This window comes from Plecotus auritus (assembly GCF_963455305.1).
Source record: "Plecotus auritus genome assembly, chromosome: 3".
NCBI lineage: Eukaryota > Metazoa > Chordata > Mammalia > Chiroptera > Vespertilionidae > Plecotus > Plecotus auritus.
Window position 1 is genome coordinate 43,244,308 of NC_137772.1, and position 19,762 is coordinate 43,264,069.

Below are 19,762 nucleotides of genomic sequence, written 5' to 3' on the forward strand. Positions count from 1 at the left end.
ATTGGAGATCAGGGCCTGTGGGATGGGGGCAGCTCCTGCGTTGAGTGTCTGCCCCCTGTTGGTCAGTGCGCATCATAGTGACTGGTCATTCCTGTTGTTCTGTCGTAATGATTGCTTAGGCTTTTATATATTTTTATATATACAGATGAAGTAGTTTTAGATCAGGCTTCACATATTGTTTTGTACCCTGAATTTTCTTTCTTAACGACATTAAAAGTATTTTTCCATATTACTAAATATTGAAATACATTTTTCATTATTATGTAGTACTAACTGATGAATATATTATCATTTAACAATTTCTATTAGACTTTTAATCTGTTCCCAGTTTTCCATAATTATAAGTATCATTGCATTGCATCTTTTTATATCCATTCCCATGCATTTCTTGGTTGTTTCCTTAGCATACATTACTGTAAGTAGGATTCTTGGGATGAAGATTATGAACATTTTTAATATTCATGCTCTTGCTTGTTTTGTTGTTCATGTATGTTTTTTAAGTACCCAAAATTTTCACAAGATGATAAACTCCTAGGTATCAGGGTTCATGCTTTTCTTAACTTTGTATCTACCACACTCTCTTCACAGTACTTGGGGCTGGCAGGTTTTAGTGAAGTTAGTGTACCACTAACAACCACGAAGGTATTCGAAGGTACCTGGGAGAACCCTGAAGAAAGCACGCACATTTCCAAAGGGAAATCAGGGTTTAAGTTTTAGCACCCCATGCCTTGTCTGATCCAGAGCATGGGAGGAAAATGAAATTCTCCGAGTACAATGACACCTCAGAGAATAAACACGCCTTATCTCAGTGAAGGACTTTTTAGCATTTCCTCCAATAGTCTGTGAACTCCTGGGGGCTCATTTTTTTGTATGTCCAATCTCATACAGCAATGGTGCAACATGGGCATTCATGGGCATGAGGGAGATGCCAGGGCCCCAAAAACTTGAGGTACAGATCATTTCAGTGGCTACTGTTCTGTCATTATAAATAAAAGGAGAGGCCTGGTGCATGAATTCATGCACAGGTGGGGTCCAGCTGGCCACCCTGGCCTAGATGGGGTGGCTGGCGGGGGATGGGGGAGGGGGAAGTGGTTTGAGGGAGGGGACCCGGGAGGTTAGCCATCCCCATCAGCCAGTTGGCTGGGCACAGTGCATGTCATAGCGAGGACGGGTCCTTCAGGTCGCTTGGCTTTTATATAGATACTTTCCAGAGGCAGCACGGACTCCTTCCTTCTTTTTTTCCTCTGTGGTTGGAGAACAGGGGACTAAAAGGTGGAGACAGAACTGTGGCTGGGCCTGGGGCTTTTGCAGGCAGCGGAAAGAGGGAGAGGGCTGGGGAAAGTCTAGACATGTTTCCTTCGATTGTCCTCCCTTCCTCCGGGCCCCTCCCTCCGTTTTTTCCTTCTGGTGGTTGACGCTCGGGCCTCGGACCGACAGGAGCCCAGCGACGGTGGGGTTCAGCCCCCTCACTTCTCAGCTGAATGTACAGCTGCCTCGCATTCCAAGCGGGGCTGTTTTCAAGTGGCTAAGGCGCTGGGAATTCACAGCTCCTGGCCTCTCCCCTCTAGGTTTCCTCCTTGGGTCGGTTGCAAACTTCACTGAGACACAGAAGCAGCTCTGCCCTGGTAGTTCTGCACCGGCCCCCGCCGGGCACTCTTCCTCCGGGTCTCCAGGTCCACAGTCTGCGCTCGGGGAGGTCGCCCGGAGCCGTTCCCCTGGGCAGGTGGGGTAGGGGGGCTAGCTTGGAGAGCTGGAGGAAGATGGCAGAGTAAGAGTTGGTATGAACCAGCGCCAGACTTCCTAAGCTCCCCACCGAGCCCAGGCCAGGCCCCTTCCCCGCGCCGGGAGGACCCCGGCTGAGGTTCCCTCCCCGCATCCAGCGCCCTTCTCCCCGTTCCACCACCGGAGGCGGGAGCAGCTCGCCCGCGACGCTCGGGTCCCTGCCAGCCCGGCAGGCGGCGGCGCAGGCGGTGCGGCCTAGGGCGCCGGCGGCCGCGAGCCTCCTCCCCCTCCCGGAAGCGCGGGGCGGGGTCCCAGGCCGGGCCGCGGAGGCGGGCGCGGGGGCCGGGGCGGGGCGCGCGGCGCTCGCTGGCTCGGCCGTCTGTGCGCGCCCACTCCGGCTCCAGGCCGCCGGGCTCCCGCCGAGCAGCAGCGGCAGCGGCGGCGCAGCAGCTCGCGGCGAGGCCCCGCGCCCCTCGCAGCCGCCCCCGGGCGCCGTGCATGGAGACGCCGTCCGCCGCTCGCCGCTGAGCCACCGTCCGGCCCGGGACCCGCGGGGGCTGGGGTGGCCTCGGGCTCCCGCCGGCCCCGCCGAAGCCGGACTCGGGCTTGGCCGGCCGCCCCCGCCGCCCGAGGACTGCGCGTGGCCCGCGGGCCTCGTCGCCCGCGTGAATTGCCGCGGCCCGGCCGTCCCGTCCCAGGAAGTGGCCGTCCCGATCGCCATGGCTCACTCCCCGGTGCAGTCGGGCCTGCCCGGCATGCAGGTAGGCAGGAGCCGGGCCGCCGAGGGAAGGAGGGGGGAGAGATGCGCGGGCCCGGGCGGAAGCGGGGAACTTGGCGGTGTAAACACGGCCCCCCCACGCCGCCCCTTCCGGGGTCGCGCCGGCCCCTCGCGCCGCGCTCCCGGCCCCCCGGGCGCCCCTGCCCGGCGCCGCACTCTCGGGCCTGGGGTGGGGGCGAGGGACCTGGGGCTGCGGCCTGGAGGCGGCCCTCGCTGGCTTGGAGTCGCGGTGGTTAGGGAAGGATGCGGGGTGCCGGTGGGGTGCGGGCCGCCTCGCCCCCCCCGCTACCCTCTGCTCCTAGCGTCTCGGAGCGGCAGGCCCAGCGCTGCTCCAGCCCCCGGGGAGGAGGGCGGTGGGAAGTGCCCTTGGAAGCCCTGGCGCCGTCTCTGGGCCCTGCGCGCCGCAGGGGGGCGGGGGGCGGGGGGCGGCGGAGGCCCCTTCCCCTCCCGCGGAGCCGGCAGTTAAATTGAGGCGGGAGGGGAGCCCGGGGCGCGCTGCGACCCGTCCGGGCCCGGCCGGCCGGGCGGAGGAGGAGGGTGGGGTGGAGGAAGGTGTAGCTGCCAGCCCCACTTCCAGCGCGTTTGTTCCGCCCGTTTCCTTTTGGTGCAGACGGAGGGGAAAGTGCGAGCCTGTAAACCTGGAACCAGGAATCAGTGGGACAACATGCACTCGAGTGTCCCGAGTGGAGGCTGACCCGGCGAGCCCGGGGCACTGGGCTTTTTTACGTTGAGACTTGATTGGATCCAGATGAGTTCCTCTCCAGGAAACCTCTTCGCTGATACTTTGTGGCATCTTGCCTACCAGTGACTTTTTTCTGGCGGGGGGGGGGGGGGCGGGGGGAGGAGTTGAATTTCAAATTTACACGAATACATTCACGTTTTTCTTTGTTGGGGGCTGTTTTGGGCCCTTTGAAAAACAAAATCACCATCCTTGGCTGATTTGTAATGTTGTTAAGCATGTAAGTGGTGGCAAAGTAATTGGGACTGAAATCTCGATGTAGTTAGTAGGGTATGTCCTTAAAGTTTTGTTCTCCCAGTTTAGTTAAGCGAGTGAGCCTAAGAAAACAGCCACAGTATCCAAGCGGATTATTTATTTTTAAAGGCATCTACCGGCTCATGCTCTCTTCCTTCGCTCTTGAGGGCTGAGAGGAACAGGGCTGGGACCTGGCCTCCTGGAAGTCGGGAATCTGTTCCCCTCTTCCCAGGCAGATCATTTTCTCTCTCTCTCTTAAACCATAAAAAGGAACCTGGATTTCACTGTTACGGTTTGAAATAGAAAAATAGTAACATAATGTTGCCAGAATTATAGTCCAAGGTTTGTTTGCTTTTTAAAGGAGTAGCAGTTTAAGTTAGTATCTGAAGAGTGTGCTTCAAGAAAACTGCCCTTGTATTTCATCTAAAGAGTTTTAAAACTCAACAGGCATTTAAAACCTAAGCTTCAGCTGACTGCTAGGTGAAAATCAGATGTGGTTTCTTGGTATTTCCTAAAGTTCCTGCTTTGGTTTGGTTTGAATTGGAAGGCAGGGTGAACTGGGTGAAAAATTATTTCTGACCAGTAGAGCAAGAAGGCCCTCTTGTAATGATAAAAAAAAATAAAAAAAAAAATGCTTCCTTTAAGACTGACTTACGCTGTTAATCAGGTTGCAGTCTAGCACAAATGCCTCCCTTAGTGTTTACCACGAGGTATTCAGCCTTTGTGGAAAGAGAATTAGTTTGAAAAGGTACTTAAAGCCCCACTGGCCGGTGCCCTGAAGTCAGTATCACATGGTATCAGGTCTTAGGACTTTTTTTTGTCCTCACTTTTTCCTTTTTTCAAGGGTGTGGACCAACATTTTTAAATCATGGGCAAAGAAGGTGAATTTCCTTTAATAATTTTGCCTCTCAAATAAATACAGTGTATTTCCTAGGTAATGTTACAAGGGAGCAGTTTTTATTTTCCTTTTGCAGTATAAAAGCTGATGAGTTTTTATTTGGTTAAAACAACCACATTTGCAGCTGTTACAGTGTCAGAAGTGCAAAGGTGACTTCTGACAGTCATCCCAGCATTTACAGCTACGAACTGTTTGATACTATATTTGTATTGTACATCTACAAACTCTATAGTTGTTTTTAGTGTGCCATTTGGGGAAGAACATCCTCCCCCCAAAAAACAAGCACATTTATTTTCTTTGCATTAGCAGCTGCTGCTGCCCGGGGAGGCTTTCTTCAGAGTTGTTAGAGTATTATGTTACAGGCATGCCTGGCTTTGACTGTTCTCTAGGATAAAACAGAACTACTAACCCTTCTGTGCCCTGTCCTGATACATCACAGGTCCCTTGCTTTTTTTCCTATCTCGTCTCCTGAACAGGGCTTATAAGGAGCTCACTTAAAAATTTCAGAAAGGCATCAGAGTGCATTGGCAGCCTAGGCAAAGATGCTTAAAAAATAAACCTGAATGAAAGGACATTTTAGTATAAACATAATTTTTCACTATTTTGCAAAGCATTTTTATGTCTCTTGATTCTTACTGGTACCACTTGAAGCGTAGGTATTATCTAGATATGGAAACCAGCAGAGCCTCATTGAACTGATGAAGGTGAGATAGTGGTGTGTGGCAAATTTGTGACTTGAAACCAGGTTATTTTCTACCTTTAAGGCCATACTTCCTACCATGATGTATTATTGCTTTATTATTACTTTTGCAGAAATTAACATTTATTTCATTTCAACTTGGGTTTGCTGAAGAAATTAGAAGTATAAGACTGATATTTTATTTATTCAATCAGTTATTGAACACTCTTGTGCCAGGGCCTAGGTGATTGATGTCTGTAAATCTGAATGACTTACCATTATAAATAAATGTTTAATGGAGGTTGCCAGGGGCCTTTCCTTTTTTACCTTCCACTCCTCAGTTTCATGTTAACACGAAGGGTGGGGGTGTAGAAATCATGAACTGAACGTGGTAACCACAAGGAGACGTGAAGAAATTAGGTTGATTTGTGGATTTAACTACAACCAGTGGTTCTCAACCTTTCTAATGCCGAGACCCTTTAATACAGTTCCTCATGTTGTGGTGACCCCCAACCATAAAATTATTTTCGTTGCTACTTCATAACTGTAATTTTGCTACTGTTATGAATCGTAATGTAAATATCTGTGTTTTCTGATGGTCTTAGGCTCTTCAGCAGCGGTTCTCAACCTGTGCTAGCTGGGTCGCCTAAGACCATCGGAAAACACAGATATTTACATTACGATTCATAACAGTAGCAAAATTACAGTTATGAAGTAGCAACGAAAATAATTTTATGGTTGGGGGTCCACCACAACATGAGGAGCTGTATTAAAGGGTTGTGGCATTAGAAAGGTTGAGAACCACTGACTACACCCTGTCCTTCATTGAACATATGGCGTTTCATTCAACTTAATTAAGATTAAAAGAAAATCAAGCATCAGTTCCAGGAAAGTGCAATGAACAGCTTATAGTTTGCATCAATTGTAATTTAAAAAGAATTAGATTTGGTCTACAAATTTCTATTACAGAATTTCATCAGTCACTTTTAAACTTTTCTGGGCCTTGACCCCTGTAAGAAATATATTTTACATCAACACCTGAAGTAGTTGTGTGATGTATTTTATTTAAAAAAAAGGAACTGGTTGCAACACTAAATTGATTTCACAGCTGAGTGGTTTTGACCTAAGTTTGACCTAAGTTCAATTAGCATGTTTTAAGGATGTCATAAGTATAAGATAGTGTCACATTTCAAAGTATAGACATAGCTAAAAAACGGAAAGTTCCTCCTGGTCAGCATCATCCTTCCATTTCTCTAGCTGCTTGGGGAAACCTTTGCCTGAGAACGCCCCTTTGTGTGGGGAGACCAAGAAAGACACTTAATGGCCAGTTTGGATGCATCGGGAGCTTTTCTCAAGTGCTCTTGCTTACCCTGGGGAAACCTGTGTGCTCTGCAAAATCTGGGAAATGAAGGCAAACAGAAGGACAGCTGCATTTAATTGTGGCTTAAGTGCTCTTGTCCTATTTTTCCCTCTTAGTGTCACATTTCCGTAGTTTTTTTCCTGTTTCCATGGAAGAGGCCTCCCCATGTTCAGCCTGTTACCATCGGCACCTTGGGGAAAGGTTGGCATGTTACAGTGTGGACATGAGGGTATTTGTGTGTTAGGTTCTGAAAGCGCTTTGAAGGAAATGTTGAGCTGTAGAAGTGTGGACTAGTGTTGGAAAGCGTTGGGCTAGGTGGGGAGCCTGTGTTCATGCAGCACATTTGTCTGTGGAGTGTGCTGTCGCAGCCATGGGAGGTGTAGGTGAGAAACGCCTTTGGGCCTGTCCTCAGGATCTCAGCAGCCTAGTGAGGGCCCATTCAGATGAATAACGGAGGTGCTAGCTGTGGTTGGGAAGCTGGTTTTCAGGGCTGGGGGAGGAGGGGCATCTCAGGCCCAGGGAAGAGGGCCGTTGTGGTAGGAAAATGTGGAAGGAGTTGGATTCTGGCGAGTGCTCTGTGCCAGTTTGGAAGGCAGCAGCAGTGCTTTAGCTCAGAGGAATCCCAGGGTAGTGCGAGTAGGAGTGGAGAAGACTGAGTGGTTGGAGGTCCCAGTGCCAGCAGGATAGCCATGTGGACCTTTTCACAAGGCTGACCAAGCCTTGGCCATCTGACCTCTCAATGACCATTTTATAGTCTTTCATTTATTTATAGTCTTTCATTTATTTATTCTCTTATTGCTGGAGCAATAGGGAAAATAAAGGCACATTTTTTCTATAACTGTTAGTTGCCTAAAGTTGGTTTTTTTTTGAATACCTATTTTAATACTTTATATTCCCTCTTTTCCTATGTCACCAAAACTTAACAGTGTTAACAATTTCTTTTGCTTAAAAGTGTGTTTTTGGGCCCTGGCCGGTGTGCTCAGCTGTTAGAGCGACAGCCCACGCACCAAAGGGTCTCAGGATCCACTCTCAGTCAAGGGCACATACTGGATTGGCAGTTTGATCCCTGGCCCCCTTCAGGGCACATTCGGGAGGCAACCAATAGATGTTCTCTCACATTGTTGTTTTTCTCTCCCTTTCCTTTTTTCCACTCTCTGAAAATCAATGGGGGACAAAATATGTCCTCAGGTGACAATTAAAAAATTATAATAAAAGCTAGACCCTGGCAAAGACTGCACCTAGTTCTGTGCTGAAATAAACTATAATTCTTTCCTAGTACTTGATGACTTAATAAAGAACCTGGTCCCATTACTGATAACTAATTAACCTTGGGAAAGTTACCGTTTGAGCCTAAGTTTTCTCATCTCTACAATGGGGTAATTTTTTAAAAAAAGTGTTGTTGCGGGATGAGAGTTGTCAGAAGATTTTTAAAAATTAAAATATATAATTTGGAGGAGTCCAAGGCATTTTGGTTCGCATCTCAGATCTGGGAACTTTTTGATAGTATATTACATAGAACCAAGGGAGCTTCAAGTAGAAATTGGTCAGATTAGATTTTTTTCTAGGCAGCGAATGTAGCACAGTGTTCCAGAGGAGAGTGGTGAGGATAAGTGGCAGTTATTGTCAGTATATTCTTGTTCCTTTTTGTAATCTTTGTCCTCATTTTTGAGCTACGGCTGGAGTGGAGCTGAGCTTACTTATTTCATTTGATGCAGGTTGACTTTGCTTTTCAGTTGAACAGTGTTTTTCTAGGACCTTGGTTCTAGATGTAGTGTGAGTGGTTACTGAAGAAATGAGGCTGTTGGTAGTTGCTGCTGCTTTCTGGTGTATTTTTGCAGTCCTACTAAAGCCAGAGTCAGGAGTCCTTTGATCTCTTGAGAAACATACCAGGGCACTCTCTATTTGGGTGATTTCTCCCAGTGATTCAGAGTTGCCTGCTTGGAAACTCATACCTGCAGGAAACAGACCACACCCAACCAACTCTTCTGTGGCTTTTTTTCTGCTTTAGCTGAACATTGTTATCATGAATGGAATCTTGTGGCAGGAGTGCAGAAAATAGAAGTTGCCCTGTGATATCCCTCTCTTGCTGCTTAGAGTCAACTGCTGTCATTGGACCAGTCATTTCCCATAGTTCATATTTTTGCATTGCAGTGTATTTAAAACTCTTTTTCTTGGGAAAAGAAAAAGAAAAACAGCTATTGCAACACCTGGCTCCTGGGGGTAAACATGAGTTTCCTAATCTAAAACTTGGCTCCCTGGTTTCCAGGGTTGAGATTAGAGAAAATAAAACAAGTTGTACCTTTGTTTGCTACAAAGTATAAGACATCCCAAATTGTGGATTACAAAGTAGTCTATGTACACACCCCTGAACTGCAGAGCCCTTGTTGACTTTAGGGACCTTTCATTATGTTCTCAGGAATGTTCTTCGTCAGCAAAAGGAATCTTACCTGGTCAGCATCCTGTTGGTATCTGAATAAATTGTGGGAACATTTCAGGTTTTATGTTAATGCTTACCAAATATGTAGCTGTTTATCTTCTTATTATTTTAAGTCTCTTTCTATTTTTAAAAAGACTTTTAGGCCTTGAGATTTCAAAGGACCATGTAGACCCAAATCCTTTTATAAAATTTTAAATATTTAGGATTTTAATTTATAGTTTATTAAAGAAATAATACATGTCTTACAGAGTCAGATGGCTTCATAAGGTTTGCTTGGAAAGATAGCAGTTACTCATCCCTTGCCTCCATTTTCTCCTCCCCAGAGGCATCCCCTTTGATCTCTCTTAGCTGATTGTTGTTACTCCTTTGTTTATAAAGAATAAAGATTGCTGTTACTTTTTTTCTTGTTTTCAGACATCCCTTTTGAAGATGAGGATTTAGTTCTCTTCTTGCCTCCTTCACTCTCCTGTTATCTCCCCTTCCTCTACCCAATATAGTTACACTGTAACTTTGGTTAGATCAGTGTGAACATTAATGTGACTGTGTAAACAGTATTCACAACCCAGCCATTAGTAAACCAGGATTACTTTTCAAATCCTTTTTGGAAGTTGTTTTTGGTAATGTACTTAGTTCTGACAGCTGTAACAAAATAGCTTAGACTGGGTGGCTTAACCAACATTTATTTCTCACAGTTCTGGGGGTTGGGAAGTCAGAGATCAAGGTACTGACAGATTTAGTGTCTGGTGAGAACCCTTGTTCATTGACAGTGTCTTATTGCTGTGTCCTCACATGTTCTCTCTTTTCTTAAACTCTATTATTTGGATGTTGGACCTTCTGGACTGGCTTTGGTCTTTCCTTTTGTGATAAAGGCTACCTTCAGATGTCCACTCATGTCAGAGTGGGTTGGAAATCTGAGCCCTCGAATGAGGCTTTTTTAAGCTAAGAGATGTTGAAACCAATATGTGGGGTGTTTGAGTCTGAGTTTGTTGTCGCATGATATTGAAGAATGAAGCCACAGACCAAAGGGAACCAAAGTTTGAAGAAGCCAGTCCTGGAAAAGGTGCAGCTGGGGTTCCAGGAGCAGGCCAGTATTCTGAGCTTTCTTTCCATGTTACAGCCAGGTGTTAAAGTCTATGTGGGCGCGGGGGTGCATCAACCCAAGAATCTAGCTGGGGGGCAGAGGTGGTGAGAAGCAGGAAGCGCATGGCTTTTTTGTGTACATATATGCTTGTTAGTTGCTGATTAGTCCTTTCAAAGAATTTTGCCTTAGTAACATCCTTGAGATTGGTTTATACACCTTACTGTTTTGTGATTGGTAATCTGCAAGCTGCCTGCCTTAGCAACATTCATACATTTTAAAGCTCATGTCTCCCACAGGCACCCTTCCTTTCCAGCCCAGTTGGGGTGCCTTAGTAACTCTGCCTAGTTGGGTTCCTGGTTCTATTCTCCCCCCTCCCCCACCCCTAATGGTCCCAGTCCTTGTCTATCTAGTTTCCCTTTGGCTCCTACTGGACTGGAGAATTGAGAAATGGCTTATGTCAGTTTCTTTTAGCTTTTTATACACATTTTCTTTTGGAAGCCTTCCCTGGAACCTTCTGACCTGCTCCTGGACTGGTGGTCCTTGTTCACAGTTGATGTACCCCTCATGCTGATGCCTGGTCCCTTCTCTGGCCTGAGGCCTTATGCTGAGGCCTTACGCCCACCTGAACACTGGATGGAGGGAAAGGACTCAGTCTTACGTGGCTTCACTCTGTGCCAGAAACCCTCGGTTTTCCTGTCCAGGGAATATGCTTTCAGTTGTTTCCTCGATAGGGGAGGCATGTATCAGTTGCCTGGTGTGAAGAGTGGGCAAGGCAGTCCAGTATCTGACCAGTTCTTTAACTCCTCCTCATTGTAGGTGCTCCCTTCCAGAGGTACCTGTGCTGCCAATTCCTGAGTTTTGGGGATTTGGTTCAGCACGGTGACTGGAGTTGATTCTCTGCTTTCTCCACCTCTTGTTGAGCATTTGTTTTCTCCTCTCCATCTTTTTTCCCACTACCCACTTTCCAGCTTCTGGAATTTCATCGCTGTTGGTCTTCTCTCCCCTTCTTGTACACAGAGGGTTTGGTTCGTCTTTCAAGAAAACCCTCCTTAGTGGGATTTCAGGATTAACCAAAATAGATGTGCATGCTCTCTACCTGGAAGTTACTGTTCTTCAGTCCTATCTAATAAGAGTAATATGCAAATTAACCATCACTCGTCTACACCCACAAGCCACGCCCACAAGCCAATCAGGAGCAAATATGCAAATAAACCCAACCAAGATGGCTATGGCCACAGAGAGCAGGAGGGAGGCTTGGGTTTCCCTGGCAATGGAGGAAGCCAAGCTTTCCGCCTGCCCTTGCTGGCCCAGGCCTCCACTCAAGGCTACAAAGTTTCAATGATAGAAGATACATATCCAAACAGAAATGGTGGCAGCCATGGAGCTGGAAAGAGCAGGAGGCTAGGGTTGCCCCCGGTGATGGAGGAAGCCAAGCTTTCCGCACACCCTGGCCGACCCAGGCCTCCGCTTTAGGCTACAAAGTTTCAATTATAGAAGATACGTAAATCCCAATAGAAATGGCTGCCGCCACGGAGCAAGCAGAAGGCTTGGCTCCGCTCCAGGCTACAAAGTTTCAATTGTAGAAGATAAATAAATCCCAGATACCAGGGCCTCCACTTGGGTCGCCGGGGGATGTGGGCAGCCTGCAAACCACCACAGGCCCCTCGCCCAGGCCGCCCCACGCCCCAAGGAAACCCCCACCCTGATCCAGGACACCCTTCAGGGCAAACCAGCTGGCCCCAACCCATGCACCAGGCCTCTGTCCTATCTAATAAAAGAGTAATATGCAGATTGACCATCACTCCAACACACAAGATGGCTGCCCCCATGTGGTCAAAGATCCTGCCCCCATGTGGACACAAGATGGCCACCACAAGATGGCCAGCAGGGGAGGGCAGCTGGGAGGGACCAGGCCTGCAAGGGAGGGCAGTTGGGGGCAATCAATCCTGCAGGGGAGGGCAGTTAGGGGTGACCAAGCTGGCAGAGGAGGGAAGTTGGGGGCGACCAGGCCTGCAGGGAAAGGCAGTTGGGAGGGACCAGGCCTGCAGGGGAGAGCAGTTGGGGGGGACCAGGCCTGCAGGGGAGGGCAGTTGGGGGGGACCCAGGCCTGCAGGGGAGAGCAGTTGGGGGGGACCGGCCTGCAGGGGAGGGCAGTTAGGGGTGACCAGGCCTGCAAGGGAGGGCAGTTAGGGGAAAACAGGCTGGCAAGGGAGCAGTTAGGCATCAATCAGGCTGGCAGGGGAGTGGTTAGGGGGTGATCAGGCTGGCAGGCAGAAGCGATTAGGGGCAATCAGGAAGGCAGGCAGGTGAGCAATTGGGAGCCAGCAGTCCTGGATTATGAGAGGTATGTCCGACTGCTTGTGGTGGGATCTGCTTGTGGTGGGATCGGGCCTAAATGGGCAGTCGGACATCCCTCAGGGGTCCCAGATTGGAGAGGGTGCAGGCTGGGCTGAGGGACCACCCCCCGTGCACGAATTTCGTGCACCGGGCCTCTAGTTTATAAATGAATGAATGAATAGAATTTTTTTAAAGTGAAAGTTCTATCCCCTCCCCCCTTTATTTTTAAAATCTATTGTTGAAAGTATTATATATGTCCTCTTTTTTCTCCCACGGATTCCTTCTAGCCGCTAGCCCACCCCAGTTCCTCACCACCTTATCATCTGTGTTCATGGGTTATGAATTCAAGGGCAGGACTGCTTGGGGCCTGAGGGTGGGGAAGGACTCTTCAGCCACACTGTTCTCTCCTGTCATTGGAGATTGCAGATTGGGAGATTGCTCCTTCCGTTTTCTCTCTGTAAGTAAGCAGCCCTATAAACCTATGCTTGTTTTTCCACATCCTTAACAGTCAGTGACCTCTACCTCCCTAACTCGAACCGAGAACCCCCTTTTCTCCATTCTGTATCATTTACTGGTCCCAAGATCTTGTGGGCACAGAACCATTTCAGGGAGCCCTCTTTGGAGAAACATTTGCTTAAGTTGATTGATGTTTTGGGGGCTCAGCCCATGGTCCAGAGTTGAGTGTCTGCTTCTTGGGAGTGTGGTGGGGGCCGCGTTAGCCATGGCTGTATGTTTTGTGGCTCTCAGCACAGGACTTGGGCACAGGTGCACAGCGGGTGTTGAATAGCTTGCCAGGGTGGTTCAGGAGCCCGTGTGGCAGATGCAGTTTGCTGCTAGTCAAAGGACTGCAGACTCAGGAATGGAGGGGGTGTCTCTATGCTCAGTGCACCAGCACAAGATGGGGCACTGAACCACGCTGTGCCTTCCACACTTGACACGATGGATGAATGACTCAAGGGTGCAGATAGAAACAGGGAAGGCTGCTCTTTGGGATACTGCCTTAAAGTGGTTTCCTACATAAGAACAAAGTACTTTTATTGGGTAGAAATTTACAGTGATAAACCGCTGAGTGAAAATGAAAGAACTTGGGGATTAGGTGCTAGCCAGCAGCTATTTTAGGCACAGTTTTATAGAACTTTACAGTCGTTTTCAGAGTGGTTAATTCAAAGTTGTTAAATTGCTACCTGAACTCCTGATGAACTGAGAACCTGCTGAAGAAAGGTATTGTTTGAACGTTCCTTTAGTGTGTTCATGAACTTTCGTTGTGCCAAACATTCTAGAGAGGTAATTTAAAAAGAAAAGAAGAACAAAGAATTACTTCCTCAGCAGTTCCAACTGGTAGGGGGATTTGTTTTTCCTTCTTTTCACTATGTTACCTGAGTAGTGGAAGCCTTCTAGGAAGGGAATTGAATTTTATTGCACTCCTCCTTAGGGCCAGGCCCTGTGGTAGGCTGCTTATGCCCTTGGGCTGTCCTTAGGCCTGTGTATAGGACTGGGCTGTTAAACTCTAGTTTCACAGATGACAAAGCTTAATGCTGGGGGTGGGGTTGGGGGAGGGAGGGGCCCTCAGCTAGAAAACAGCCCCCAGTTGGTATCGGAGCTCTAAGCATTTATGGTTTTTGCTTCTCTACAGCAGAATGCCTCCTAGCAAGCATTTCAGATCCTGAGCCTCCACCACATGGGCTCCTGTTTCATTGTGCATACAGCTTCCACGAAACCGTCCTAGTTCAGGGTTAGTCACTGGTGGCATTTGTAGGCACTTTTATTTCCACTATTAAAAAATATTTTTATTGATTTCAGAGAGGAAGGGAGAGGGAGAGAGAGATAGAAACATCAATGATGAGAGAGAATCATTGATCGGCTTCCTCCTGCATGTCCCCCGCTGGGGATTGAGCCATTTAGACAGGGCATGTGCCCTGACCAGGAATTGAACTGTGACCTCCTGGATCATAGATTGATGCTCAACTACTAAGCCACGCTGGCCGTGCTCCACTATTGTTTTTTTTTACTTTTAAAGAAGAATTTGTTCATGTTCCAGTGTTACTTTTAATTGGCATCTTGGAAGTTAGTATTGTAGGTGTGGGGGAAATGACTTAGACTTTAAGATGTTTTCCTTGTTCTTCCTTTATCTCTATTCTGTCTAGAGATAAAGCTCTTAGGCCCTCCTGTGTAGTGGCATGGAGCCTTAGACTGGCTTCTGTTTATTGCCTTTCAGGTATTCCCATATTGTTTTGAACTGGGAAGCAATATTAACTGAAAAACCCTGTAAATCTAGCACAATGGTTTTCACATTTTAGTGTTTATCCTCATCACCTGGAGGGTTTGATAAAATTCTGGCTGTAGGTCTGGGATGGGGTTTTTGTTTCTGTGGCTGCCTCAGGGGCCACACTTTGAGAACCACTGCCTTGGACATTAAAACTCCTAAATCCCTACTGCTCCCTGCTGAGGAGCATACTACTGCGATGCCCGTTGAATCACAGCGCAGTGGAAACCATGCTTGGGACTGTGGCTTGTATTTCAGAAGACTGACTTGGAATCCCTGGTCTACCTTTGGGAGTTGAATAAGCTTTGGATCGAAAGAATTACTGGAGCCTTACTATGTTAGCATGTATTGTAAACTGTTGTGGGGCAGAGGAGCATGTGTGCTCCTGTTGTCTTTATGACCTTGGAACCTTATTTTTTAAGAATTGCATCTCTTGACTTAGGGCTAGCATTCCTGGGGTTCTTTTGGAAAATCCTGAGCCAGAACAAAAGCCCTGAACCTGATAATCTTCCACACTAACTAGTTTTTGTCATGTCACTCCCTGCTGAAGAACATTTGGTGGCTTCCTGTTGTTTTCTGAACAAATATAAACTCCAGCTTAAAATTAAGGGTCTGTGTTAATAATACCCAGCTTCCTTTTGGGCAGCTTTCCAACCACCTCTCCTGTCAGCTCACCTCATCTCCCTGTGCTCCTCCTGCCTTGGAGAACCTGCTCACCCCTGCAGGATACCCCCAGATTCTTTGCCTGGTAACCCCTGGCGAGCTGTTAGTTATTTATATCATGTTGCCTCTTTTTCTTAATTGCATTTTAAGGAAGGACCTTCAAAGAAGGCCAGTACCAACCAGCCAGCTCCCTCTCATTGTTAGGACACAGGCCCCTGGATGAGCACCTGCTGGGGTTGGGGGTCCAGTTAGGAAATAAATGGACTCTCTTCGGGCAGCCTTGGCTTCCTTTTCTTGTAATGTTCTGTTAACACTTAATTGAAGATTTTACACCAGTGTGTGTATATATATATATCTGAACTGGGAAAAATACTCTGGATCAGTAGACCTTTTAATGTTTGGAATGTCTGATATGATTTTTAATTTTAAAAATAGTCTTTATTAGCGTGTACTGCAATTGGCTAGACTTTGATCTTACCAGACTTGCTTTTTTGAAGGTTTTATTTTATTTATTTATTTATTTATTCTTTTTGGGGGGGGGTTGGTACTTTTTTATTTTTTAAAGGTCATTGTAATTTTTCTGTGGTTTGTAAATGGCATATTAAGCAGATGTAGGAGATGGACTGTGACAGGGAAGGAAGTTGTGAGGTTTGGACTCTTTTCCTTTGTCAGTGAAGAATCTGAAGTCTTTTTAAAAACCCAGCTTATGTCATTCAGAATGATTTCCTCCATATTGTCTTCTTCAAGAAAAATGAAGCACTTAAAAGTGAAACTGCTTCATTTCCTGGCCTTCGTCAGGCTGTGTGTGAAGCAGGCTAGGATGTGATTGAAGGGTGCTCACCTAGTAATAGTGGTGGTCTCGGGTCGCACTCCCAAAGGGGTCTGGGGTCATTAGTGCCAGCAGCCTGAGGGCATGACCCCAGCAATTGGGGGATGAAATTTCTTCTCCCCATAGGCATGAAGTAAAGTCATATTTTAAAGTTACCACATAATTTAAAACAGTTTTGAGTTGAAAAGCAAGTTTCCCTAGAGATCTACCTGACTCCTCAGATGAATTACTGTTTATGTGGAGCAAATGGTTTCTTTAGGGTAGGCTTTCTCAGCCACCCCTCTCAAATATGTATGCACATATATGTTGATGTACACATGTGTGTGCATATAAAAAGTGTTATTTTGGTTTTTTTTCGTATTGTAATCTGACTTTATGAGTAAGTAGCTTAAAAGAAGCTCGTGCTATAGCACTCCTGGTCAGAATTCATCTTTCCTCTTTATTTCTAAAAGGCACAAAATCGTCAACATCCTGTAAAATAATTGGAATGAAAAGTTAAGATAAAATATTTTAAGCCTTTTAATGTATTGTTATTACTAGTGGCCCAGTGCATGAAATTCATGCACAGGGGGCGGGGTTTCCTCAGCCCAGCCTGCACCCTCTCCAATCGGGGATCCCTTGGGGGATGTCCGACTGCCGGTTTAGGCCTGATCCCTGGGAAACCGCAGCCAGACATCCCTCTCGCAATCTGGGACTGCTGGCTCCTAATTGCTCACCTGCCTGCCTGCCTGATCGCCCCTAACCTCTCTGCCTGCCTGCCTGGTTGCCCCTAACTGCCTCTGCCTGCCTGCCTGATCGCCCCTAACTGCTGTCCCCTGCCGGCCTGATCTCGCCTCCAACTGCTCTCCCCTGCAGGCCTGATCTTGCCCCCAACTTCCTTAAAACCCCTCCTCAGCCCCCACCTTAGGTTCTGCCTTCACAGTTCACCCAGATTAGGTTCTGATTGGTCGGTTTCTATTCCAGTCAGCATCAAAAGCTCTGCCTCCTAGGCTGCCATTGGCTCCTCAGAGTTCACCCACATTTGATTCTGATTGGTCGGTTTCTATGCCAGTCAGCATCTCTGGGCCTATCAGGGCCTGATCAGAGAGGCGGCGCTAATCAGCACCCCCTCCCCCCCTCGGAGGCCTGGAGAGAAACAGAGGCGCGGATGTTCAACAGCTGCTACGGAGGCTGCAGATCAGACCCTGCCTCTTTCTCTGGGCCTCTCTTCAGGCCTGATCCGCAGCCCCCTCGGCAGTCAGTGCTAGGTTGGTATGGCAACCTAGCACTGACTACAGGACTGACTTCCGGTGTTCAGATGAGTCTTCGGTCGTTTTGGACATTACGGACCCTGGGTTTTTATATATTAGGATTATTACTTTTTCTGTTAATTCTCACCCAAGGATATTTTTCCATTGATTCTCAGAGAGAGTGGAAGGGAGTGAAGAGACACAGGGAGAGAGAGAAACATCAATGTGAGAAAGACACATTGATTGGTTGCTTCCTCACACTCCCCCAACTGGGCCCGGGGATTGAGCCTGCAACTGAGGTACATGTCCTTGAATGGAATTGAACCCATGACCCTTCAGTCCATGGGCCATTGCTCTATCCACTAAGCCAAACCAGTCAGGGCTTCTAATGGTTATTTTAATGTCTTAACTGACTTACCCTGGCCTCCTTTAATGAAAGGCATGTCTCATCTTTAGGACACAGAGTTATAGTCAGATGCACATTCCTGTTTGGCTCTGTTGGTTAGAATAATTTCTCTGCTTTCTTTTGCCTTTGGGTAAAGAAAAAAAATATTCTTTCTCCCCCTTAACATTATTTTTGGAAAACACTGTTACTGTTATTTAATGAGGTTTTTGTAGTTAATTGCTTTGCTTACATTGATAAGCTAGACCAGTGGTCGGCAAACTGCGGCTCGTGAGCCACATGCGGCTTGTGAGCCGCGGTTTGCCGCTCTGTTGACGAATGAGTTTGCCGACCACTGAGCTAGACCATTCACCCAGTGGTATTACAAATTCACCTTGTGCTCCTTGCTCCTTGCCCAGAGGACACTGTATGTGGACTGGGGTCCACAAAGACTCTGTGTGTGTGTGTGTGTGTGTGTGTGTGTGTGTAACCACTCTCCTTTCTGGGCCACCTCTGGGCTGTTGATTAAGGGGCCTGAGGAAGATGAATGGGGAATTCTGCCTGAATTATGTTCTTCTTAATTGTCCTTCAGATGAATACACTGTGTATGTGATGAATATTCTAGTTTTAGAATAGCTTTTATATCCTTTTCTGTTTCTTTATAGTCGTTCTGTTTGATGAAAAAGTGTGGAAGACATGGAAATTTGCAGGACTATGAGAGGCACAAATATTGTGACTTAAAATTGCTGCTGAACGAACATTTACCCCCAAATGGGACCAGTCTGCTTTTTAACAATTTCATAGTGAATGCATTTTAACTGAGGGGCAGTAGTCATTGAAATAATAACATACCATGCATACATGTTTCAAGGTGCATACACGAGTGAGGGACTGCTGGCTGTAACTCCAGCACTGAAGACAGGACACTGGACTCCGGGCTGCCTGGAGCAGCCTATGGGCTGGAGCACTGAGACGGCATCAATCCCACAGTGCTCAGATGTTCCTGCCAAATGGGCTCTTAGATCTTCCCTTTAAGGAATATGAAGAACAGTTGAGTTTCAGGATTTTGGATAAAGGGCATGGACCTATAGTGCCCTTGTACCATTTATATGTAAAATGAATGGAAAAACTTAAGGAGAAATATAAGGTAATAACATGAGAATTTAGCATTTCTGAATTTTGCTAGACCAAATTTGCTTTTTTTCTTTATTCAAATGAAAGATTTTTAGGTACTTGTTTAACTCTTATGAGAGTAACACGGAAATGGAAACTTGTTGGATAGAAGTACAATTAAAGAAAAAGAGGAAGTGTTGTCAGACTGTGTCATAAATATCGTTGCTATTTTAAGCTGAGAAACTCTAACTGTAGAATTTGACCATTTACCTTATAGTATTTTATAAAACTGAAAAACTAACAAGGGATATATTAATATTTTGATTGTAATTTATTCACCATTGTTACAATTTGATGCAAAAAAAAGCAAATTTTTGTGTGTGTCAGAAATAACATTTAAACTATGGGTAGTTCCTGTGTTTCAGACTTCATTTTTGAGTTTGTTGGTTAGAAATCCAGTATGTTTTCTTGTAGAAATTAGTTTATAAATGGTGGTTAAGTTGAGAGGCTAGTCTAGAAAAGTCTAACTGAACTATAACGTTAAGAGTTAAGTTCCTGGTTCTGAAGGCAGGAAGCGAGTTGGTATAAGAGTTGGAAGAGAAAGAAGAATTTCTTTACTCTTGGTGCAGGGCTGGTCCCGTGCAATATATCCGAGTTCAGATTGGTCTGTTGTTGTACTGTGCTGGCCCTCACTGTTACCTCCAGTCTCCTCCTCCATCCTTCAGTGCCTTCTTGATACCATGACTCCAGTGTGATGCCCTCTTTCCTACATCCCTTTAGTAGGTTTCAAAAGTTCTCACTTAAAATTCCTATTCCTTGTTTTAAAATTGATTTTAGTTAGATGTTGGGAAAACACTTATACAGTTCATATGAGGTAGTATAGTCCTTTTAAAAATATATATATGTTTATTGTTTTCAGAGAGGAAAGGAGAGGGAGAGAGAGATAGAAACATCAATGATGAGAATCATTGATTGGTTGGCTGCTGCACGCCTCCCACTGGGGATTGAGCCTGAAACC

The 19,762-nt window shown here is 46.6% G+C and overlaps 1 protein-coding gene across 1 annotated transcript in view; it reads left to right on the forward strand.

Annotated features, from left to right (window-relative positions):
- The first annotated feature begins 2,014 nt into the window (after nt 1-2,014).
- STK24 (serine/threonine kinase 24) overlaps nt 2,015-19,762 on the forward strand; it is a 107,543-nt gene continuing 89,795 nt past the window's right edge. Inside the window, exon 1 of the mRNA XM_080658856.1 lies at nt 2,015-2,483. Coding sequence (XP_080514982.1) covers nt 2,442-2,483 — 42 coding nt within the window. The 5' untranslated portion in view covers nt 2,015-2,441. The remainder of the gene's footprint in view (nt 2,484-19,762) is intronic.